Below are 23,664 nucleotides of genomic sequence, written 5' to 3'. Positions count from 1 at the left end.
CTCATTACCCTCCTCCCCTCTCAGAAGCTCTCTGGAAAAGTAGGGGAGAGATAAACCAGATATAAATCAGAAATAAACCAGAGATAAATCAGATATGCCTTTACATGAAATAGAATGTGAACCACCCCTGTTGCACTTCTACCCTGACAGCAAGGCTCCTCTGAGCCCTACTGCAGCTGCATTTTGGACTGTGCCTTTCTGATCCTACATTCTTTGAAGGGTTGAATTCACTACGTGGTCACAGACAAAACAACTGAGCTGTGTTTCCATTGGAGTAGGTTATTCCCAGCTCTGGTATTTTTAAGCACCCTCCCACCATCACCAGGAGAACACAGCCAAGTCTCAATGCTTCCAGTGACACCGATCCAGCCAAAATGCACCTCTGCCTTCCCTTAGTGGGACATCACCCTGCCAAAGGCCACACAGGTGCACCTGCCAGGCCAAATGAACCACTGCAGTTGAGAATTTGGATCCAACAGATAAAGGACTCCTACAGCCGTACCCCAAAGCAATGGTAGCACACAGATACTGACAGAATGGCCCTGTAATCACTGAGGGCTGGTCTGTAACTCAGCAGGGCAGGAGAGCTGCTCACTGTGTCCTGCAGCAGCGGCTGGCTGAGCCCAGGGCACTGCACAGACAAAGTGCTTTTCAAGTCAGTGATAGGAAGAGTGAAAGGCACTTTGCCCAAGTCACCGGAGCAGAAAGTCACTTTAAAAATCAGCTAACACAGGCAAGTTCATTATCCTACAGCTCAGAGGCACTGAGCCAGAAGATCTGGTAACGGTTAAGAACATGCAGCCGTATGCACATTCATAGATCACAAGCAAGTAAGCACCCAAAAGCTAAATTAAAAGCAAAACTAAAACAATAATATCCAATAATCCTTTGCTTATCAACTTGACCCAGCAAATCATCTAAAGGACTTTCCTCCAGGATGTCCCAGTCTTGCTTTCAAAATAGTAATGGTTTAAACATTCTAATCTAAACTGAAGCAAGGAGCAAATGCAAATAATTTTCTGCCCAAAAGAGAGCAACTCATTCAGTGTGTCTATTCACAAGTTTAAAGAGATGATGAACGAAAGGCCAGAAAGGCCTAAGTGTTACAGTGGTGCTGCCACACCACCCAGGGAGGAGATCAGAGCAGGATGCTGGTGTTTAATCCTTCCTGAAAAGCAGCTAGAGGCCAGCTACACCCTACAATACAAACAGCTGCAAATTCAGCAGCCTCATTTCCCAGTTTCTGTGGCCGCTTGACACCACTGATGTTTTCAGCTCAGTTGCAATTTTCCTTTATGTAAAAATTGCAATGCTGGGAGACACCTGACCTTTCCAACATGCCTATATAGCATAACCTCAAAGACATCCACAACTATTTGTGCCACCAGGCATCTTTCACATCAGTACTAGGTTAGAGGTGGCATTTCTGTACACCCTTTATTAAAGGATCTCTGAAACACCCTACCTAGATGGTTTATGCTGCAATCAGCCCTGCTGTGAGACAAAAGAATACACTGGGATCTTTCCAGAGAAGTGGAAACCAACTTGGCCTGAGGAGGATGACACAAGACACCCCTCTGAGGGTAGTTCCAGCAAAGAAATGAAAACTCAGAGGCACGTCACACAAGAGGCAGCTGGGAAACCAGGCTCCACACCATCATAAAAAACTATGTATGACCCCCACTGACAACTTAATCTTGGTCTTTATTTTAAATTTTATTACAAGGAAGGAGCTCCCAGCAGCCAAAACTGTTCTCAGATATTGCCCTTATCCAGATCTGTCGTTTAGTGATCTGATGATGGATTTCACAGCCCTTGTGCAGTGCTAGACAAACAGCATGCAGCCCATTCTAGGAAGTCACACCACTACACTCTTTCAGCAAACATGCTTGAATTTTGTTTGAGAAGTGCTAATCCTTTCTTGAATTGAGCAAACACCAATCAAAATGGAGTTTTAGTTGACCGATTTCACCAAAAAGTCATTTTTAGATGGAGGGGATTAAAAGCTAAATACAGCAAGCAGATTGTTTAGACAAGCCACAGTCTGGAAATACCAAAAAAAAAAAAAAAAAAAAGACTGTGAAATATAAAGAGGATTAAGAATTGGTTGTAAACAGGGCCAAAAATTTAAACAGGTTCTGAGCAAAAAGCTGTTTCACTTCTCTGCAACAGTGCCAAACTGCACAACAAATGCAGACACAATTATTAATGACACAAGCTGCTTAGCTATGCCTTCTGAAGGGTGTTTCCTTCCCCAAGAACAGCTCTCACACAGCTTTGCTATGGCAGCAGCAGGAAGTAAACAAGCCTCGTGTACAGCACCTTACACCCGTGCAGTCTCACACCTTTCAGCTTTCTGTCACTATCTTTGTTACTCTCCTAACTAAAAATAAGAACTGTGAACAATGCTAGGCTGTGAAACATCCACACAGAGCTCTGCAGAGAGCACTTGTGTGGATCCCATGTGCCTGTTCCTCAAATCATACACCACCAAGGAGTTCAGTGCACTAGAACAAGACCAAGATGCTGCTTGGAAAAGGTTTCTTATCCCAGTTCACCAATCCGTCCAGTTAGATGTTTCAAAAGACACTTAGAAGGACAACAATGACAAACACCAGTACTAACTGTGCTGTGAGGCTGCTACTCACAGAGAGGAACCCAAAGAGCAATACACTTTCACAAGTCCAAAACCCCTGTAGAACAGGTATTTCCCCCAAACAGTTTTCACCATTAAACTCATCTCTAATCATAAAACATACTTTGATTTATTGATGGCTCTTTTCAGCTTTTTCTCCAGTTGTTTCATCCTTCCCATGGCAGCATTGTATTTGGCTGCAGTCTCCTTGTGAACCAGCTCGCTTCTCGTCTTGGTCTGCTCCGCCTCCATGACCTTCAAGAGGGGAAAAAAAAAAAACCAGGTTGAGCATCAAGACACAATGATCCACTTCTTATCATTTCAATTAACAGCAACTTTATAATCTCTCCAATCAGCTCATGTTAAGAAAGTGAGGGTATAGAAAAAAATACTTCCAGTGAACCTGCTTAAAAGTCTTGCCTGAAAGGAGCAGCAGATCTTCAAACACTGTTTAAATTATGACAAAGGTGCTACAGCTTGTCACATAATCTCTCTTACGGGAAGTTTAGAAGACCCTCAGCTTTTTGGAACATCCATTTTTTAACCCAGTTAGAAATTCACAAGTGGAGCAACACTAGTAGAAGTCACCCAGTTACATTCAACAGCAATGTTTCTGTTTCCTCCTGCTTCTCTCCTGGGAACCCGACTTTCCCAGCAGAGAGTTTGCTGGCTGCTCAGCTCCTGGCTGCAGCCCCATCACTCTGGAAAGGGCTGGACACCAACCACAGCAGAGGGAGGACTCAGACACAGTTTGGCCTGAATAACCAATCACTAAAAACTGTGTCCAAGATGGCTCTTCTCTTAAAACAGCTGACTTGCCTGAAATCACAGTTTCAACACTGAATATGCAAAGATTCAAGCCCTGAGCTGACAGTCCCACTGTGCAGACAAGAAGAGCTATGCTGATGACCAGCCCCCTATCCTCATGTATCAAGACATCTAGAACACAAATCTGATAAGGAGCAGCTGAGGGAGCTGGGGGTGTTCAGCCTGGAGAAAAGGCGGCTCAGGGAGACCTTATTGCCCTCTACAACCCCCTGAAAGGAGGGTGTAGCCAGGTGGGAATCGGCCTCTTCCCCCCAGTAACAAGCTACAGGAGAGAGGAAAGGGCTTCAAGTCTAGATTGGATATTAGGAATTATTTTTTCACTGGAAAGGTGTCACAAGCACTGGGAGATTAGCTGCACTGTTGGTATCCCACAGCCATGCTTTGCCAGTAATTTTATCCAAGGTACTTTCATTGTTCAAATTTGAGATGTCAGAGAGGTAAGTCAGAAAATGTGTTTTATTTGGTGCACTAGCTATCAAGATCTAGATAGAGAGGTGACTGATTTTTTTAAAGTCAGAAAAGTGGTGACACCTCTGTTGGTCTGGCAATGAGGGGAAAGCAGGTGATTTTTTTTTTTAAGCTTCTTGTTATGCAGCTATGAAGGTATTCATACAAAAAATGGCAGGACTTGATTCTCTCCAGTACTGGATTTTGAAATGCCTCAGCTGTGATACCAACTACTGCACAACTTCATGCAAATTTGCTCTACCTAGCTCCCACCATCAGACTGTGCATCTGAGTTCTCATATGCAGAGACAATATTCAAAATATTTTTATTTTAAATAACCTCATCCACAAAGTTATATTTTTTTTTTAAAGTGTGCTAGCCCTCCCAACGCTCAGGCTGAACTGAACAAGGAAGAGATGGTCAACTCTGACTTGGATTGCTGTTCCTTTCAGGAAAGCTGTCATATTGTCCTTTCTGATGCCTAAATGAAAGAGTGAAACTGCCAAAGGCATCAGCATCAACTCAGAGCTCTTGCTGCCACAACTGGAGGCCACTTTTTGCTCATCTGCACACATCACTCATTATTAAAGAAAGGAATTGCTAGAGAACTTTAAACTATGAGAAATAAAGATTTTCAAAGGATCTTCTGATCAGATACAAAATAATATACTCAATTCCATCACCCTTCAACTTTCTCATATAAATAAGGCATCCATTTTCAAAGAAAGGGAAAAAGAAAAAAAGAAATCTATCAGGCTCATAACATATTCTCTCCTGCATCTTAACAAACTGCAGCCTCTTATCTGAAGCAGCTGTTTTAAAGTCAGTTGGTGCAGTGACTTGCCTTAGTGAAACTTGTCAGACAAGGCTGGTTTTAACGTGGAAGTCTCTTAAATTAAACTGCAGTCTCCAAAGACTGCACAGAAGGTGGTTCATCTTCTTTCTAGTGTGGCAAAGAAACTGCAATTTAAAAACGCCATAAGCTACAAAATAATGGAGCAACTGGAATTTGCCAATGCTCAGCTACATGTCAGTCCCTCACATCCATTCTTGAGGCAAAATCAGCATAAACTTTGATATCTGGGATAAATCACATGGTAAGTATGACCAACACCAGGGTTGTAAAGCAGGTTAGGTGTCCAGTACTGTGCTGATTTTTCAAACATCTCATATCAAATGTCACAGAAATGCTGAACCCTGCAGAACTGGGATTTGAGGATGACACATTGCAAACGCCTCAAAATATCTGACAAAACGTGGAATTTGCTGCCAGCCGCATATAGCCACATTCATTACCTTGTCCAGAAAGAAAGGGGGGGAAAAAGGCTATATATTTCATCCTTTTGAGAAATCAGTGATGTAAGAAAATCTCTCTCTCCCCCCACAGCCTTGCTTCCCTGTGGGAATTCTGCCTCATGCTCACATTATCCACACAAGTCTGCAGAGACAGCCTGTCCCCTTTTCCTGGGACAGCAGCTCAAGGTACATTCCCGAGGCTATTACCTGGGGGATTGTACCTCTGCAGAGATCCATCTCCTGCCAAAATGCATTTAAGCACTTCATTCAAACAAGAAGAAACAAGAAATATCATCCACCCCTCCACAAAAGCCAAACAGCCTTTAAATTGAGAAGCTGTCTATCAGGGCTGGGGGACAGAAACAAACTGCAAATGATGCTGCCACCTCTGCAGCTGGGAAGTTCAATGAAGGACCAGCTAGCCTAACTCCTCACCTCCCTAAGAAGGCTTAGAAAATGAGAGACAGGCTTGTGTAGGAAAGAAGTACTTTTTATTAGAGCTAATAATACATTTGGTGAAAAAACTGCAGTGTCATATGGACTTGTAAACAATCTCTTGGTCACAGTTCCCAAATAAGCTGGTTTGTCTTATTCAAGTGCTTCTACCACCCACCTTGCCTTGTAGATGCTCCTAAGCCATCACAGATGCAGCAGCATCACTTAGAAAAAGGCAGAAAAAGAAGTGAGGATGACGCCTCCTCACACAAAGGCTGCTCAAGACACATCTCACCTCCTGACATTGTACCTGCCTTTCAGCTTACCCTTGGGGTGAGCAGGGGACATACTCTTGGACAAAAACACCAGGATGGATGAACTTCCAGGATACCCACACAACCACCAGACATTCCTGTAGCCCTTGCCTGTCCTTAACTACTGGATCACCTACCCTAGGTAGAAATCACTCTCCCAGGTAGCACAGGCTATAAGATAAAAGCAATGGGAAACAAAGCAGGCAAAAACCCCCAACACAGGGATTGATGAATTCCTCTTCTCTTCTCCCCTGCCCTCTATTTCCTATCCAGTTGTCTGGAAAAAGAAGGTCAGTATAAAGGATGTATTCACCATCAATAGGTCTGTACAGGTAGCTTTTTTCTACCTAAAATGTTTCTATAATCAGAAGTAAAAATAGACTCCAGGCAAAATTTCAGTAACAATAACAGATGCAAAAAGAACAATTTTATCAGTGGAGTTGAGCAAAGCTGACCATCTAAGCCAGAGAATTACTCTGAAGGACTGTTTCTTTAACAAAACATTAAACTGATTGTTCTTCTAGGGGAAGAATTAAAAATAGAAGAAGAAAGAGACAATGCAGTATCAGTAAACCTGGAGGAAAGAATCAACAATACAAGGGACTGCAAAAAAAATCACTGCATTTCCAGGAGAAAGTGACAGAGAGATCAGGACAAGGCAAGATGTGGTTTGTTGTTACTTTCACAGACTTTTCCTCTCTCCTTTTTCCCTCTAAGCTTTTCTAGCTGCAGGAAGTATCTCTCCTCTCTACATCACGAAAGTACCCACACATTTTACACTGACAGATGGTACTTCACTGTGTAATATCAAAGGGAGCTTCACAAGCCAAATTAATCCAAGAGGGAGCATGCCTCCTCCCTCTTTACTCTACCCTCATCCTCTCCTTTTTAAAATGTCTCATGATCAAGAGCCAAAACATTTCTTCTCCCTGCCAGAATTTATGAACTCAACATATCTCAGGAAAGACTGTAAAAGCAGAACCTTTTTAAGACTGCAGATTGCATCAGCAATTAGAAAGTAGCAATTTCTCTTGAAATTCATGAAGCGTCTTCCTTTCTGCTCCAACTTGTGTCAAACTAGATGCAACACATCTGTCAATAATTTCCTTTTGTACAGCTTTATGAATTATTTTCAATAGAAGCATAGATGTGAAGATCTTTTTCCTCCACCCCTCCAAAATTCAATATCCTTTGGTCCTATCACAGGACTCTCTTTCAATAGCTGTGCTCTCTGCACCCCAAACTGCAGCATTACAAATCAGGGTACGAACAGGCTGGTACCCACTAGCAGAAACATCATCTCCAAATTCTAATGAGACACTGTAGCTACCAAAATCCTGGTAAGCCAATGGCTAAGAGTGAACAGTACTCTTCCTCCCCAGGCAGCTTAAGAGTTCATCAAGCCTGTCTACATTTCCAGTGTAATCAACAGAGAATTTATCTTACAATGAACTTGCCCCTCTGGCCACATGAATTGCTCTCCAGACACCACTTATTGATCAGATTGCCTTTCATCATAATGGAACTTTTGGCAAGTAATGGTGATACACAGTCAGGTTCTAGACATGACACCATGAGCTAAATGCCAATCTAAGTGTCATTACACTTCTCAGATCTATGGAAAAACTGACATTTAGGAAAAACCCACAGGACTTTACATCAAAATACATCAAGTTAAGAGCAGAAGTGGGCAAAGCAGCTGCCTGACTTGCAGGATCGCACCACAGTCCAGTGCTTCTCTGTTGTGAACACTTAGCTCAAGCACAGACATTTGCAGGGATTAGTTGCATCTTCACAGGCAGGTAGGCAGGAATCCAGCTCCTATTTATGCTTCCAGCCTCCTCTGGAAACATAGCTCAAACTGCAAGGTGCAAAGAAATTTCTGAGTGACAGCCTATACTCCATGTACATATTCATGCTGGTTCTGCCTGTTCCATGAATAGAAAGATTTTCCACACGTTATGCTCCCAGCTCACCCAGAAAAACAAAATTTCAGTAACTGTCCCATTTTGCATCATTGAATTGTACGATTTTCTAGATCAGTGGCTACAAAAGTCTTGTTTGCAGAAGCCCAATAGCTCGTCACATTAAAAATAGTGTTAATAGCTTTTCAGACTATCAAGACATCAAAACACAATTACAACATACAACCCTTCTCTCTGTTTCCTCCCAGTGAGAGTCTGGAAACAGCATTTTCTGTTTGGTACCCTGGAACCCAAGTCTTTGTCTATATCCATTAAGTCATGTGCAAAAGTAACCTGGCAGCATTTCCACACATAGCTGTAAAAGAAATCAGTTTCTCTTTTGTTCTCTTGCCTACCCTTCCTCTTTATGCTTTTTGTGTACAGTGTTTGTCAGGTACCAAGCTGCTACAGGGCTCAGGTTTGGTGCCAAGTTTCAGATTCATTCAGTAAAGCCTGCTCCCTCTGCCTAAGAACAGCAAATAAAACACTTGACTCTGGCCTGACATTTATATCAGAAGAGAAACAAATGAATCAGTAGCCCACTTCTAACATTTAGCTCAGAGGTGTTTTTCTGCACTTGAGTCCTTACTGTAAAAGGCCTGGTGCAAGATTATTTTCTGCCCATTACAACTGTCATCTATAAATGCATGCAAAAAAAGCAAGAAAATCCAAATAAAAAGAGTGCAAAAGCTTTCTCCAAGAGCAATTTTGTATGTGTCAGTAAAAGATGTCTGTTTCTTAACCCTTGGCCTTCACCAACAGAAACAGGTTTTTTTTCCATTAGTGATTTCTAATGTAACTCATAGTTAATTATCTGAGTTGTCAGCAATGCTGCGGCAGCCAAGGAGAATTTCTGTTCTAAAAGATCCCATGCCCTAACCTCTTTTCATCCACAGCTTGGCAGGCAACACCAATGCTTCCTCCTCACAGAGATCCCAATCATTCTGCTTGCCTCACTGAACCCTGAGCACTTCATTAGTTCCATGCACTGAAGCCAAGTGAAGCTTTCACCCCTGTCTTAGAGAAGACACAAAACTCAGTCAAGCACTCCAAACAAACTAATGCTGGGGGTGTTCAGTCAGGACTTACAACAGCATTTTCACCCTTCTTAGCTCTGGCCTTAGCCCTAAGACCTCCACCACAGCCAATGAAAATCATGAGACAAACTTCCATGGAATGCTCTAAAATGAAGAGAGCACCATGCTCACGTTCCCTGCTGCACCATGGAAAGGTGCAGATGGGTGCTTTCTGGGAACTGAGTTCACCAGACTATTTTAAGCACCAGGAATTGTTGGACAACAAGTTTTCCATTCATGGAGCCTTCAGCTGCTCTGTACAGTCCACTCAGTGCCCAGATTTTACAGCTGCAGTGAGTACACCTAAGTGCCCCATTCACTGTTCAGCTGTAACAAACCAAAGGCATTATGGCTTGAACCAGCCCCTCAACAAGCAGGTGTCCTGCAATCACTGACAGTACCTATCAACACCAGAAGCACAACTCCACCAAACACTGCCAGCAGCTGCTCTGAATCACTGGGTTTGCTCATCTCAGGTGCACACCTCCCACAGACTGTCAGACACAAGGATGCCTTTGAAATAGCCAAGGAAACAAAGAATTCATTGGTACTCCCCAGTTGCCATTGTTTCTTTTGTCACCCAACACAAGTTCTTGTTCTGCCAGCTAGAGAGAGGTAGGTGGCAGATGTGATTGCTGTCACTGTCCACCAAAACTCAGCAGTTTAGCAGTCAGGAGCTCTAAACAACTCCTTAAACACTTCTGGTTTTCTTATCTATCGATTCTTAGAATCAAAAATTATCTATTTTTGGACTTCGTTCATACTGAGCAAGGATTACAGCTAGGAAAAATAACAGCTGGCACACACACACTGCAAAGTGTGTAAACACAGAGGTCACCACATCTGCAAATACCAAATTATAACAGGGACAATAACACAAACAGTACCCTGGAGTTCATTTTCTCATTAATATATACCAGGTTGTCTATCTCTCCCCTACACATAGCCAACATCCTTTCTGTTCCCTGTTTCTTCATCAGGCAGCTGGATTTTAAAATTTACTCTGAAATTGAGGCTTTCTTATGACTGAGAAGCTTCTGCAACAGAAGAGAGCAACTGTTGCACTGAGGACAGCGAGACAATATGGGCATTGTATGGCATGATAGCATGTTTGGAATAGCAAGTTCAGCTTCACTGGCACATTAAGGAAATTACAGAACAAAGGCTTTTAACTTGGATTTTTGGTTCTTTTATGTTAAAAAAAAAAAAGGCAGAAAGGTTTATTTTAACAGAGAGAAGACAAATGACAGGAAAATTCTTCCTGACATCTGCTAGAAAGAATACTGTCTTTCTTTGTTAGTGCATCTCTTCTGTAGGTTTAAAAAGACTTTACAAAGGAGACAGGACCTTGTCTAAATTCCGAAGTTAATTCAGGATAAAGCAACATGCAAGATTAAAATGCAACACACAATTATGAGTAATTCTACATTCAAATACACATTTCTGAAGCAAAGTGACTTGTTCAATTTAGTCCATACTAAGAACAGATTATACTATAACTGGAACATATCCCTGTTTTGCCAGGGTAAACACTCCCATAACACACATATTCAGGAATAGGCATCCCCATGCAATTATTCTGGCACAACTCCAAATGCAGACATGACTTAAGACATTGTTTATCCCTGTAAAATAGATGGTAATAACTTTTTTTAATTTTCTGTAGAGAGCTACTCCATTACTATAGCACCACCAGACAGAGAACTAGAGTTAGCCCAGAAGCAGCCAAGGCCCAGACTGTTTACCCTTAGGCTTCATCATTTTCATACCTTCATTTCCTACATGTCATGTATCTGGACCAAAAGGAAAAATTTGGTCTTTCAGAAACTGGGCCTCATACACCACAGGGGAACACAAAGTATGGAAAAGGCAGATGCTGGGGCAAGTTTGTATTACCCTCTGAGTAGCGTGGTTGAGCATCTCTTGCCAGGCAGAGTCAAACTGACGCTTGTCATCTTCCAGCAGCCTCTGCTCAGCAAGAGAAATGGTCTCCTTTGCAGCACGCAGCACTTCAGTGGCCCTCTGAAAGTCCTGGGTCGCCCTCTGAGCCTCCAGCTGTGCCTAAAGGGGAAAAAAAACAAAAAAGGCTGGGATTAGAGACAAAGGAATCCTCACACTCACACTTAGAAGATCTATGACACTAATCCCAAATTACAAAGAGTCACACCGGCATCACTGTTTCCCAAACTTTTACTTGAAATTATATATTTTTCACTGCACTAAGCCCTGCTAAAGCAGCAGTTCCCACCCAAAGAGGTCATTTGCCAAGCAGTTTAATTTGTAGCTGATGGCCTACAAATAAGCACATGGCTGAGAGATAATACCAAATGATGTAGGTAAACAAACCAAAAGAAAGTGAAATAGCAAATTAATGGCATGTCAAGAATACACTGAGAATAGCACTCCCTGAGTTTAGTCATGGTGGATTTTTATCTGATACACCATTAATCATGCTGAGGAAATATTCTGGAATTATTACCTTGCTATAAAGAATAAACAAGTTCCCTGAGATGGTGACTGCTTAATTCTTTGGGTGTTTTTTACTTTGCTATTTCTGGTATACAACTGGTACAACACACAGACACAAAAATAACTACGGGAATTTTAAAAAAATCTTTAACTGATTTTTTTCTACATTATATATTTCATAGATTTTTATTTAAAAGAGTATTTTTGAGCTGTTTTGTTCAGAAATGCAACCTTTCCACTATAAGCCTCACATAAAATTAATTGAACATCCAGCACTGTGAAGGCAGTTTTCATTTACACTTCAATGATTTTTCAAATATAAACTAGAATTACCTAGTCCATACCAATGAAAAATGTCTTTGACTAGCCATGACTGACAGAACAAAATAATGAATAAAACTTTATGTATCATGATATACACAGAAGGAGTCTGAGAATCAAACATGAGAAAGGACTCTGACATACAGAATACTACACTGAGGAAGATCAAGTCTTATGAATAAAGGAAGAGGTTTTAGCGTGAAGAAATGGTGGTCATTTGGGATGTGGCTAAAAATTCCTGATACAAAAGTGGAACAACAGTGCATTCTTCAGCAAACAGCTGGCTATACCCCCTCAATACCAGTTGCAAATACCTCCACACTTGAGACACCACAGTTATTTGTAAAGGCACTGGAAAAAAACCCTCCCTCTCTGCCCCATGGCAGGGGAGATGGACTCCAAATTTAAAAACAAGTCTCAAAAGGAAACAAAGCACAGTAAGTTTTCCTCTCCATGTCCTGAAATAGCAGCAAGCTCTTCTTACTTCCTTTCCTCTCTCATATGGAGGTACTTCACCCCAAGGTGACCATGCAAAAATAGGAATTATGTGTCAAAGGTCCTTCACTTACTAGCTAGAGAGGGAAATCAGAGTCATCACAATCAGAGCAGTAATTTCCTTCCAACCAAGATCCCTGATGCATTTCCCTCTGAAGTGGCTGGTGACGTTTACCACAGAGAAGTTCATCTAACCATGCCCTTTGCTGTTTTCAGGCAGTTTACACCATATCACCCAGCCTACAGCCTTTGTGAACAGCCAGGGCACTAAAGTGTTCATTTCCATACAGAACTGCATATTCCAAGGCAGCACAGATCCTTTGGCTAAGGTTAGTGGATGCACAGCATCCTGGTACAAGTTCAATGCCAACATGATCTCTTCTCCTCTCTGAAAAAACCCCACATGTTACATCTCCTCATCACCCCAGTCACCAGCTGCCTATTTAAAATGTATTAATACATTTTATAAATTCAGAATAAGCCTAACTATAGACTATTTTTATTTAGCCACTAACTAACATAAACCACGATAACCAGCAAGTACAAAAATTCGCCAATAGAAAAAAGCCATCTGAGGATCTTTAAACAAGGCTCAACCTGAGCTTCCAACAAAGGATACAGCAAAAAGCCTGAATACAGCAAAAAGCCTGAATCTGGTACCCAAAATATGTACTAAATTTTCAAAAAATTCACAACTTTTTTTTTTTTGTCGCGTAAGTTAGACCTATGCTAGTAAAGAAATCAAATACAAATAAAGGCCAAAAGTTTCCCGTAAAAGTAGTTTGAGATGGGATTTTAAGACAGTGTGCAATAAAAATGCAAGACTCTAGTAAGAGCCTGCACCAAGTACTGAAGAACGATGCTGAGGATGTCTGGAGGAAGAGCAAGACCAATTTTCATGGAAGACTCTACAAGAGGGAGCCAGGTCCCAGTAGTTTCTAGCAGTAAGGTTGTGAAGGCAGCCTCAGCTCCTTGGCTAACCCACTGCATAAGCAGGCCTTGCCCATGTGAGAAATGAGTTACAAACACACAAAACCAGACTGGAGACCCATTCCTAGCACAGCCAGAACTTCCTCAGCAAGTAACTGCGTTTGAAATTCAGTACAACCATATCCCAGGGGCAATGCAAGCACAGAAGTACAGTTTTCTCACTGTAATGCATCAACACTTGAGAGTTTCTGTTGGCACACATACCTGGGTCAGGGATCAAGATCTAAGCTAGCAAAAAGCCTGCAGAGCATTAGGAGCTGAGATACTTAATCCCCACGGAAAACAAGATTTAGTGGTAGCTTGCAGTACTAGTAGCTCTTCTGATGAAGGCCTTAACGGACAATTGACTCTTAAACAGGAAAACTGTCTTTATGATAAAAAAAACAGAAGCCAAATTTACAATTCACTTAGATTTTTGCTTGCACCTGGACCTGCAGGACACTGACAGCTGGAGCTGTTACAGGCAGGCCCACAACTCTAAGCCCATAATCCATTCCGATTCATGCCCTCTAACTGTATGGGCAAATGGAAAACTGAAACAAAACCATACCTAAACACTCCCTCCCAGCTGCATTTGTTGAATACTACTCTGCAGCAGCACTTTGGAAACACTCTTTTGTTTCTGACAACATAGTTAGTCCAAATAGCAATTTAGCTTCAACAGTTATCTAAAGTCAGTCTACAGTCTTTACTTTAAGCAACTTACTGAAAGTCTGAGAAGGAAAAAAAAAACAAATGCTACGATAAAGGATACACTTGTCATTAGAAAAACATCAACAGATTTGTGGCTTTGCCAACGTGAAGAAGAATAATCAAACACTTTCTTTTGTGCTCTAGTACAGTTACCCAATAATTAGCCTCCATTTAAAACTCCCTCCAGCATGTACAAGTTGTTCTGCACCATCACCAACGGGTTGCTCTCAGTCCTAAGCCCGCAGGTCACTCCACTGGAAAAGAGAGTAGCCATGTTCTTTATGTGCTTTTAAAACCACAGAGAAACCAGCAGGAGCTCGCCTCTCCACCCAGCCTCCTTATATTGCACACAAACTTTACCACTTTAGACAGTGGCTTTGTCTCTCAAGACTAAAATCCAAAATTCAAATGAATGGCTGAAAACTAGGTTGTCTCTCATCACAAACTTGTGTTTGAGTTGAGAGAGGTTTAGCCTTGGGGTAGAATGAGAGAAAATGTATTAGGGATGAGGACAAAAATTGTTGAAGGAGGCTAGAGGCAAGCAGGATGTCAACTTTCTGCCTGCCATCCATATCACTGGTGCTTGATGGAGTCTACCCAATACAGAAGTGAGGATCTCTTCCATTGTAGTCAGAAGAACCAGTCCAGTGAAGCCTGTTTTTGAAAATAAACAAGTCCTGACACCTTGGGAACTGGGGGACCCATACTCCAGCTCCCACTGCCACGGTGACACTGCTCATTGTGGTTCATGATCAGTGCTTTCTGCCAGGAAATTCAATTGAATGTTTTCACCGCTGCAGATCCTTCCTGCATCAGTGTAAAATATAAAATGGGAGCTCTAAAGAAACATGATTAGACAGCCACAGAGATTGAAGTGAAGGAGAATCCCACTGTCACAGCACATGCTGTCCACCCAGAGCATCAACTCTTCCTGCCACTCTGTCCCTCCTCTGCAACTCAGTCTTCTATAAGCAACCAGCTACAAACACATCTCCCATTACAGTAAATCCCTTCCCTACAACCAGCAGCACATCCAGAAATCCTGCTCTGCCCACTCAGCCCTCTCCTCATGGCCAAGAGCTCTCTTACTCCTCTATCCACCGTGTGCTGTTCTGTCTGTGTGACCTCCTCTCACCAGCTCATCTGCCTCCCTGTTCTCCCTGGCTTTGACAGCACAGCCCTGAACTTCCCAGGCAGCTCCCATACACTCAGAAGTGACATGCAGTAGCAGCACTCACAGAAGCAAATCATGCACTGTGGTATAAAACATGTCAGCTTAGAAAATAAATTATGTAAAATTAAACGGGTACTGGCAGGATTCATAACTGCAAGCTATTAATATATTGCTGAAAGATGCTCAGTCCTGACATATCCCTTTTGAGGGATAAAAGCTGCACCCCCACGGGCAGTCCCCTTCTTAGCCTACACAGGGCCTTGCACAGAAGGGAACCAAGCACAACAGACAGATTATGTTGTCAGCCAGAAATTAAAAAAGCACTAGGCCATGGCAAGCTAACAGAAGAAAACAAAACCAGGCACTTTTTAAATGTAGTCATCCTGGAACTGACAGCACCATACAGACATCTGCTTGTCCATTCTCAGAGCAGAAAACTGTGCACTCCTTAATTATGAAATACAATTTTCTGATCAGTCCACATTAGCTTCTATTGACCCAAACCCTCTTTGTAGCCAAGACCTTGCCCAGCTGCTAATAGAGGATTTTTTCCTCACCCTCCCATATATATTTTGAACCTATGACATATCTCCATTTCATCTTATCTCTGATTTGTGTTTTTCTTTCTGCACAGTATCACTGACACTGAAACATGGCACCACACAGCTATAGCATTCCTCTGAGGTTAGCCAATGTCTAATGTACCCTGCCAGGCACTGCTCAGCCTCTGACACATGAACACACCTGCACACAGCTAACAGCCCAGCCAGGCTTCCCCAAATAGATGCAGAGGGCTCATTTTGTGGAGACAAGCCCATGCAGAATTTCTCCCCTTGGCCAGCCTCACCAGAGGCCAAACTTCAAGTATTGATAATTAATGAAAAGGGCATCGCAACACAACTAGAAATTTTCCCACTAGAAACATCAGTTAGCAAAGATCAGATAGTTTCCAAATTGCCTTCTCATTTACCAAGTGAATCTATCCCATCCTGCACTGCCAAGGCCCCGACATCCACTTTATTTCAGCATCTCTGAGTTACTGCCAATGAAAGACATGACAATTTCTGTATATGAAATCACCATAAGCTGAAACATGAAGGGAACACACAGCTGCTGGTCAGAACAAGGCACCAGCACACCACGTGCTGGCCCAAGGCCTTTGCTCTAGAAAGCATTTGTTTGTTACTGTGAAACTAATGTTTCTCCCACCCGTTAATCTTTTAAACAATAGTTTAATTGCCACCAGCAAACATGTACTTGCTTACTAGCATATAGATAATGATTAACTGTGTTCCAGTCCCACTCTTCAGAAGGAGTCAAGTTTCAGATATCTTCATTCTGTCCCCCTTTCCTTCTTGTATCAACATCCCACGTTAATTTGCTGCGCAAAGTACAACAGAGAAGACATTTTGAAACAAGAACTTTACTCCATCAATCTCCCACCAGAGCTGTTGTAGCACTGCCTGGCGTCAGGGATCCCTCTGGTTGCAGGGACTGCACCAGGGCATTCTGCACAAGCTTCTGGCAGGAATGAGGACAGCAGGATCACCACTCATTGACCACAGCACCCTCATCTCACCCAGCACTGCAGCAGATTCAGTGATTCAGAAGCCCCCAAGGGGAAGGCAGTCGAGTGCTCGCTGCACCTCTCACAGTAACCAGCCACTGAGTGCTGCTATTTCAGCTTCAGTTTCCCTCAACCTGTTTTAATTCAGCTGGCAGGAAGGAACAAGAACAGCAGCCCAGATGTCAGCACAAGGGCTCATAATGCTCAACATCCAAACAAACAACCTTGGCACTGGCACAGCTCCATCCATGACAAATCTGAGAATGACACTAAGTCAGGAGGTGGCTGAAAAGGCAAAACCTCAGCCTAGATAGACCTTGGGAAACTTGACTGGGCCAAGAGGCACTTTACAACAAGGAAACCTGTGGAGTCCTGCACTTGGGGTGGAACAATTCCATGGTCAGCCCTGTCTAAAAGGAACTGCACGCTACAACAGGTGTCAGGCTGAGAAAGCTGAGAAGGTGCAGATCCAAACCATATCCTAGGCTAATCTAAGAGGGCCACGGCTGGCCAATCCTGCAGACAGGTTACACAGAGGGGTTTCAAATCCCCATTTCTGGCAATCTTCAAGACTTGGCAAAAACATGACTGATGCAATCCAGCAATGTGACAGTTCTGCTTTCAGCAGAAAGTTGGGATCTGATGACCTCCAAAGGTCCTATACAACAAGTATTTCTATCAAATACCATCATATTTTTCTTAGTTTCTCAAAATCTAAAGAACATTTTTGCAAAAACTTTGCAGTGATGCTGAATGTTCTCCTAGCTACTCAGATGTATTTATTTTCCTAAACAAACAGACTAGTGGTGCAACTGGGGGGGAGGGGGATGTAAGGGCCCTGCTTTTTTTAAGAATCATGACCTTCCTTTCCCCCCTCCCTCCAGCCTAAAAACGCTGATCCAAACCAGAACTGAAAAGTAGTAAAAGCATCCCAGAAACCCCTCCTAGCTGTACTTTCATAAAAAATTTCTAAAATCCAAGACCTTGGGAGTGACTTCATTTTGACAGATCTATGAGCCCTGAGCTATATAATCTATGATGACTCTTTACATCAAAAAAGAGAGTCTCTCAAGAGTCTGAGATATCCTTGTGTTCTTTAAGCAGTTTATTATAAAGCTATACAATTGGACATGGGTTAGAATTTGTTTTTTCAAAAGCAGATTGAAGGATTTTTAACTGTATGGAGAAGGCAGAGAGGAGGAAAATGTGAAAACAAGCCCTGATAGAGTTTTGTGAAACACAAATCATTTCCTCCCTTCACTGCATAACAATTGAAATGCCTATGGAACGCTAAAACCATGTGAAGCTTAGTCTCTGCTTTTGATTAGGTGTTTTATTCTTGTGCTGGGCTTTTTGGTCCCCTACATGCATCCACCCCTTCTCTTCTAACAGCCAAATTGTTGCAGAACTGACCCAACTCCTGGTTGTGTGTTACATTCCTATGTAGTCTATAAAAAGGTTCAGGAAATAAGAGCAGACCTACAAAGCACGCTGTGCTAAAGTTAGGTGGTATGTGTAACTCCTTTAAGACAGGATCACGAATATGTTTAAAGACCCAGAAGGTTTAGGGCACAACCAAAAGCTCATTCATTAGCTGCTTCTTTTACCAGCATGCAGACAGCTGACTCCTCAAAGGCAGAATCCCACCTCCCTCCTTTGGGAGCTGTGGAAAAAAAATAAAGAAAATATCTGAACACTGTTAAGGCCAGTGTTGGACTGGACTGAACAATCAGCTGCCAGCCCTTCTCTGCTCTCTGGCAGCTCCCATCTAGGTTGTAACCAAGATCTTGTGAAATGAGGGCAAGGAGCTGATGGAGCCACGAGCCCTCTGATCCCTGCCACTGTGCACTCAGTCATCTGAAACCTGCTGCTCTCCTCCCTGGTTTTTATTGATGTGGCTCTTTGCCTTACAGGAACAGGGAGGTGATGCTCACCTGGGAGCAGCGATTGCATGGGAGACATTACCCCAAGCCTTCTTTGCCCCTCCTTTGTTTTTCATGTGGTTGTTGAGAGATGCTGGTGCACTTGAAGTTACTCACATTAATTAACAAGTCTGTGGCACCAGAATATGACAAATGGTTCAGTCTAAAACCATCCAGGCACAGCCTTCTTGGGCATTCACTGCCATCTGCTTGTTAGTTGTGCAATTGTCTGCGGCCAAAATTATTAAGCTGCTGCTTTCTGGAAGAGGGGATGATAAAATATGTCCAGGTTTCCATCTCAAAGGTAAAAGATCTTATGAAGAGAGAAAATCACTGAGATAAATCCCCCTTGCTCTATGCACCTGTATTCTGAGAGCTTAGGCAGTGAGTCAGCAAGTCCAGGGCTTACAGCTGGTTTCCAGAGGCTCTATATGCTCATCTGTACCTGGCAGCAGCCTGCTTTGCTGGAATTAAATATAGAAGCAACAAACAACTCCCATGAATACACCCTGGAAGAGGTATACCACCTGCATTAGTGGCTTTTTCTAATTATCCAAGATAATCCACATTCACACACAGATGCAACAGGTATGTTCAGGAGAAACACCGGATCATTGTCTCATGCAATCACCATCAAATCAGTAAATGTTTTTAAGTAGAAGTTTCCAGAGTGCTGGCAAGGGATTGGCAGCCTGGTTCTGAAAGCACATCTTGCGCATTCATACTGGCATAAGCAAAGACAAGGCATGTGAGTAGGAGTTTCACCTGGCTGATGGGCTGTTCTGGACATGTTCTCCCAGTTCCCAGAAAGCCCCACACCCACCAGCCAGTCCTCAATACCAGGAATACGCTCTGGAAGAAAGTTCTAGGCTGACCTTGTCCACCTTTGCATGCTCACAGATACTTTTTGAAAAGCCATTCTCCTAAGGGGCATGTTGAAGATAACTATTGACCCTTCAACATTTTTTCCCAGTCAAATTACACAACTCCATAGCACAGGTGAGTAACAGGCTTGCTTCACTTAATCAAAAAAGTTGCAGGCGGTGTCCTGGACTAATGAAGGGCTAAGTCCATTCCTCGAAGGAAATAGTCTAGGTAGCAGCAGGAATAGGGAATATGCCAATTCCACTTCACAGCAATAAAATCCTCCTTTGAGAACAAACCTGACAATGTGACTTTTGTGACTTAATGTGACTTTGTGAATTAGCACACTTCACCAAATTAAAAAACCTCCCAGGACAAACCAAACAACAATAACAAAACAAAAAACAAATAGCTACCAGAAGCAGACACAGCTAAAAGAGGTGGACACTTCTCCCACATCCTGGCAGCAAAATTTCTTGTTGAATAGTACTTTTTGTTTGCTGCAATTGGGATATATTTCTTACAGAAACTAAGTCAATGGAGAGCCTTTCCAACATGCTAATTTCCTAAACAGAAATTAGAATCTTCAGATAATCTTTTCCAGCAAGAACAGACAAAAGCTCCAAAATTCATTCTGTTTTACTAGAAGTCATAATGAAACCCATCCAGAAGGCAGTAACCAACATCCATAGCACATCTGTTTTGGCAGCAGACCTCAGCTTGAGTATTTATCACTCGAAAATAAACTCCCACCTACTTAGACCACTGTGCACAATAAACACTTGGTTGGCTGAAAAAATTCCCTAAAGTTGCAAGACTTGTGCTGTCTTCAGAAGTCACCCCTGAGCAATTACCACGCAAAACAGGTACACAGGATATCCCCTGACCTCAAGTCACCCAGGCTCAAATGCCAACTACTATTTTTAACAGATTATCCTGTCTGTGGTTTACAATCTCTTGAAATAGACTTTACTAGAGGCCAGGGAAAAAAAACAGGGGAGAAAATGGTGAGAGGCAACAAAGCAAAGCAACCTTTCCTTTAAATTGTTCTTTTTTTTCTGTAGATCAGTGTTCTGGCAGTAGCTGTGCAAGTGCTGCATTCACACAAAGGAATGCACAACTTAATCTCTCTGGGTTTTCCAAATTGAAAATGATGCAAAATGATGTCACTTCAATTTTCATACAAGAGCAGAGGAAAAAAAGGATTCTGTTCTATTTTCACATTCTAACACTCTTTAAGAGCTGCTTTCACTTTCCTGCCAGTTCCAGCATCCAAACTCCATCTGTAGCTAAACATAATAGCTAGATCACCTATATCACTTCTTGCTGCCTAAACCAGCTGACATCTATCAAAAAAACCCCAAATTTTTCTGCACCAGCCTTCCCCTTGTTACTCCAAAGAACTGAGGATATTTCCACACCAACTCAACCCAGTATTCCATTACTTCAGACCTACTTGCACAATACTTTAAGTATTTCACAACAGAAAAAAACCCCACACTCTTAAAGGTAGGAAAAAATAATTAGGTCATTTGATTCACAACAATTACTGGAGAGGAGATTGAACAGCTATCTGGCTTTGATCTACTGCCATCCACTATGACTGAGAACTGATGGTGGCTTTGTAGGGTTGGAGAAAGTGGGAGAAAGAGACACCAAAAGAGAGAGTAAATTTTTTCATCTCTCATAGATAAATTCTTCAAAACAGAATTTACAGTATTTTCTTCTGTGAAGAAGTATTTTCTTTTCTGCAAAGAAAAGCAGAAGAGGGAAGAACCTCTAATTTAGAGTGCACAGTCAACAAATTTACATGATGGAGCCCTCCAAGGCACATCAGCAAATAACCACAAGAAAACACTTTTTGCATCAATAGCTTATACAACCATCCTTCAACAGAATAGTGCTCATACAAACCAGAAATGTAGGGTGTATGAATACCAGCCCAGAATAACTAAACCCATTCACTGATGCACAGAGGCTCTGAGAGGTACAGGCGATCTAACTTTTAGAGAGGGACACACACACAGAACTTACTGACACAGGTATTTCAACAAGCAAGTGGTTAAAATTAGTTCCCACTATCCAAATGTGCCAGGAACATTGTACTTGCAGATGATATTGTCACAGATGCCACCTCTTCTGCAGGAAATAAAAGCAACAGAGCACTAAATTTGAATCACGTAAGGATTTTTTTTCTATTAATCTGAGAAGTAGCAGTTGTCAGTGTTCCCAAACATGGGACAGATTAAGAGGGTAAAAACCTGCCAGCCACACTAACCTACTGTCCTATTAGTAAGTTTGATGGGAAGACAAACACATTAAGGAGCTTTCCTTCAAAGATCAGATCTTTGGTATAACTTTCCCAAGCCAACCAGGCAACATCTGTCATCTTCTTAACAGTTTAAGGACACCCAGTTTGACACACTCCACCATCACACTGTTCAACCAGGTGACAGAGCCAGAACACAAAAGTCACATTAAGTCAGGCTTTAAGTAAATAAATAAGGTTAATATATCAGCCAGGCAAAACCTAGCTTGTTGACCCAGGTAAGTGACCCTGAGTTCCTTGCTTCCTAGGCTTTGTTACTACTTTGGCCTCAAGGAAAATGCAACAGAACCACGATTCTAGACTTAAAATACAGTTTTCAAGTTCTAAGCATTCAGGTGGAACAAACAGAGCACACCAAGCACAAACTCTGCGCAGCAGCAGTGAGACACTGAGCACTGATGGCAGGGTAGTGACTCCCACACGCTGCTCATAGGGTTTCAGATCCCAACTATGCAGACATGACAGAAGAGCATGAGAGGCACTCCATCAAACTTTGAGCATGGCAAAACATTTGCTTGACTGAATCCCAAGCACATCCTGCTTTAGAAAAAGCTTACAAAATTCAGTGATTCCCTGGTGAAATCCAGGAAGTGACTCCTCACCCTCAATAACAAAATTAGAGATTCCCTTGCTTGGCTTATGCCCTCTTCAGCCCCACTGCCAGGCACGCATCATGTGGGAAGGGAGATTAATACAGTAAGAATGCCCTTTGGGATCACAGCACTGGGAACTCCACATTTCACCACAGGATTGACGTCACATCTACATGGTTTCCCCAGGATTTAATTATGTGTTTTGTAATAAAAAAACCAAACACATTGGTGGGAAGAAGGAGTTCAGACCTAGAGCAGGCCCACAGGGAGCAAAAAGGTAAAAAGGACACGCAAAACTTCACAGGCAAACAGGTACTACACACAGCCTCAATGCTTCATATTTTCAGGCACTTCTTGCACAGCTCACCTACGTTTCATTCCTTTACCATTTCTTCACAGCACTGATCTTCCCAGCTTCTCACACAGCAGATTCCATATCTCTTTTCCCTTCAGAACACACCAGTCATCTGTCCCAGGCAAGGCTTGTGCTGCCTGCCTGCCTCCCTCCTGTGCCTGGCCTGCCACAGCGCCAGCTGAGGCCATCACATCAGCCTCCCAGACAGGCTGGGAGCAAAGTCCCAGCCCAGGACAGGAGCTGCTCCCCTGCCTCTCCACCAAGTAATCTAAACATCACAGCCATTTCCATATGGTTGATTTCCAGACACAGAGAGAGTAGCCTCTCACGCCATACATCCCACCTTCCTAATCCAGTCATCATTCCCTCCCATCTCCCACTGCCAAGAGGCTCCCTGAGACCCATCAGGGCAGCTGCAATACAGCATCCTCAGTTAAAAGGGCAAACAGCACAGGCAAGGCACAAACAACACTACACTGCCAGCCTAGACTGGTTATTGTAAAAGGCCAGAGCAGCAACATCCATCCAAACAACAAATAATACAAAATGCAAAAAGAAGTCCTAGTGATCAGACAAGGGGAGCAGTTTAAAACTAAAGGGGAGAGATTTAGATTACACATTAGGAAGAAATTATTTACTCAGAGAGTACTGAGGCACTGTACCAGGCTGCCCAGAGCAGTTGTGGATGCCCATCCCTGGAAGTGTTCAAGGATAGGATGACTTGGGCATTGAGCAGCCTGGTCTAGTGAGTGGCACCTATGCCTATGGCTGGTGGGCTGGAACTTGTTGATATTTAAGGTCCCTTCTAACCCAAACCATTTCATGATTGTATGATTACTTAACAATAACAGCACTGAACTACAGCCACAGAAAGTATTTAAGTGCTCTGGGTGTTT

General features: G+C 42.6%; 1 protein-coding gene across 2 annotated transcripts in view; it reads right to left on the bottom strand.

Moving 5' to 3' along the window:
- The window catches only part of SH3BP5 (SH3 domain binding protein 5), a 53,665-nt gene that overhangs the window by 11,232 nt on the left and 18,769 nt on the right, over positions 1-23,664 (bottom strand). For both annotated transcript variants that reach the window (XM_072925782.1, XM_002196325.6), the window contains exons 4-5: positions 10,893-11,057; positions 2,760-2,890 (exon numbers count right to left, since the gene is read on the bottom strand). In XM_072925782.1, coding sequence (XP_072781883.1) covers positions 2,760-2,890; positions 10,893-11,057 — 296 coding nt within the window. The remainder of the gene's footprint in view (positions 1-2,759; positions 2,891-10,892; positions 11,058-23,664) is intronic.

The sequence above is a fragment of the Taeniopygia guttata genome, chromosome 2 (genome assembly GCF_048771995.1).
Source record: "Taeniopygia guttata chromosome 2, bTaeGut7.mat, whole genome shotgun sequence".
NCBI classification, from domain to species: domain Eukaryota; kingdom Metazoa; phylum Chordata; class Aves; order Passeriformes; family Estrildidae; genus Taeniopygia; species Taeniopygia guttata.
The sequence above is the reverse complement of the archived record's forward strand: the minus strand, read 5'-3'. Positions and strand labels throughout refer to the sequence as shown.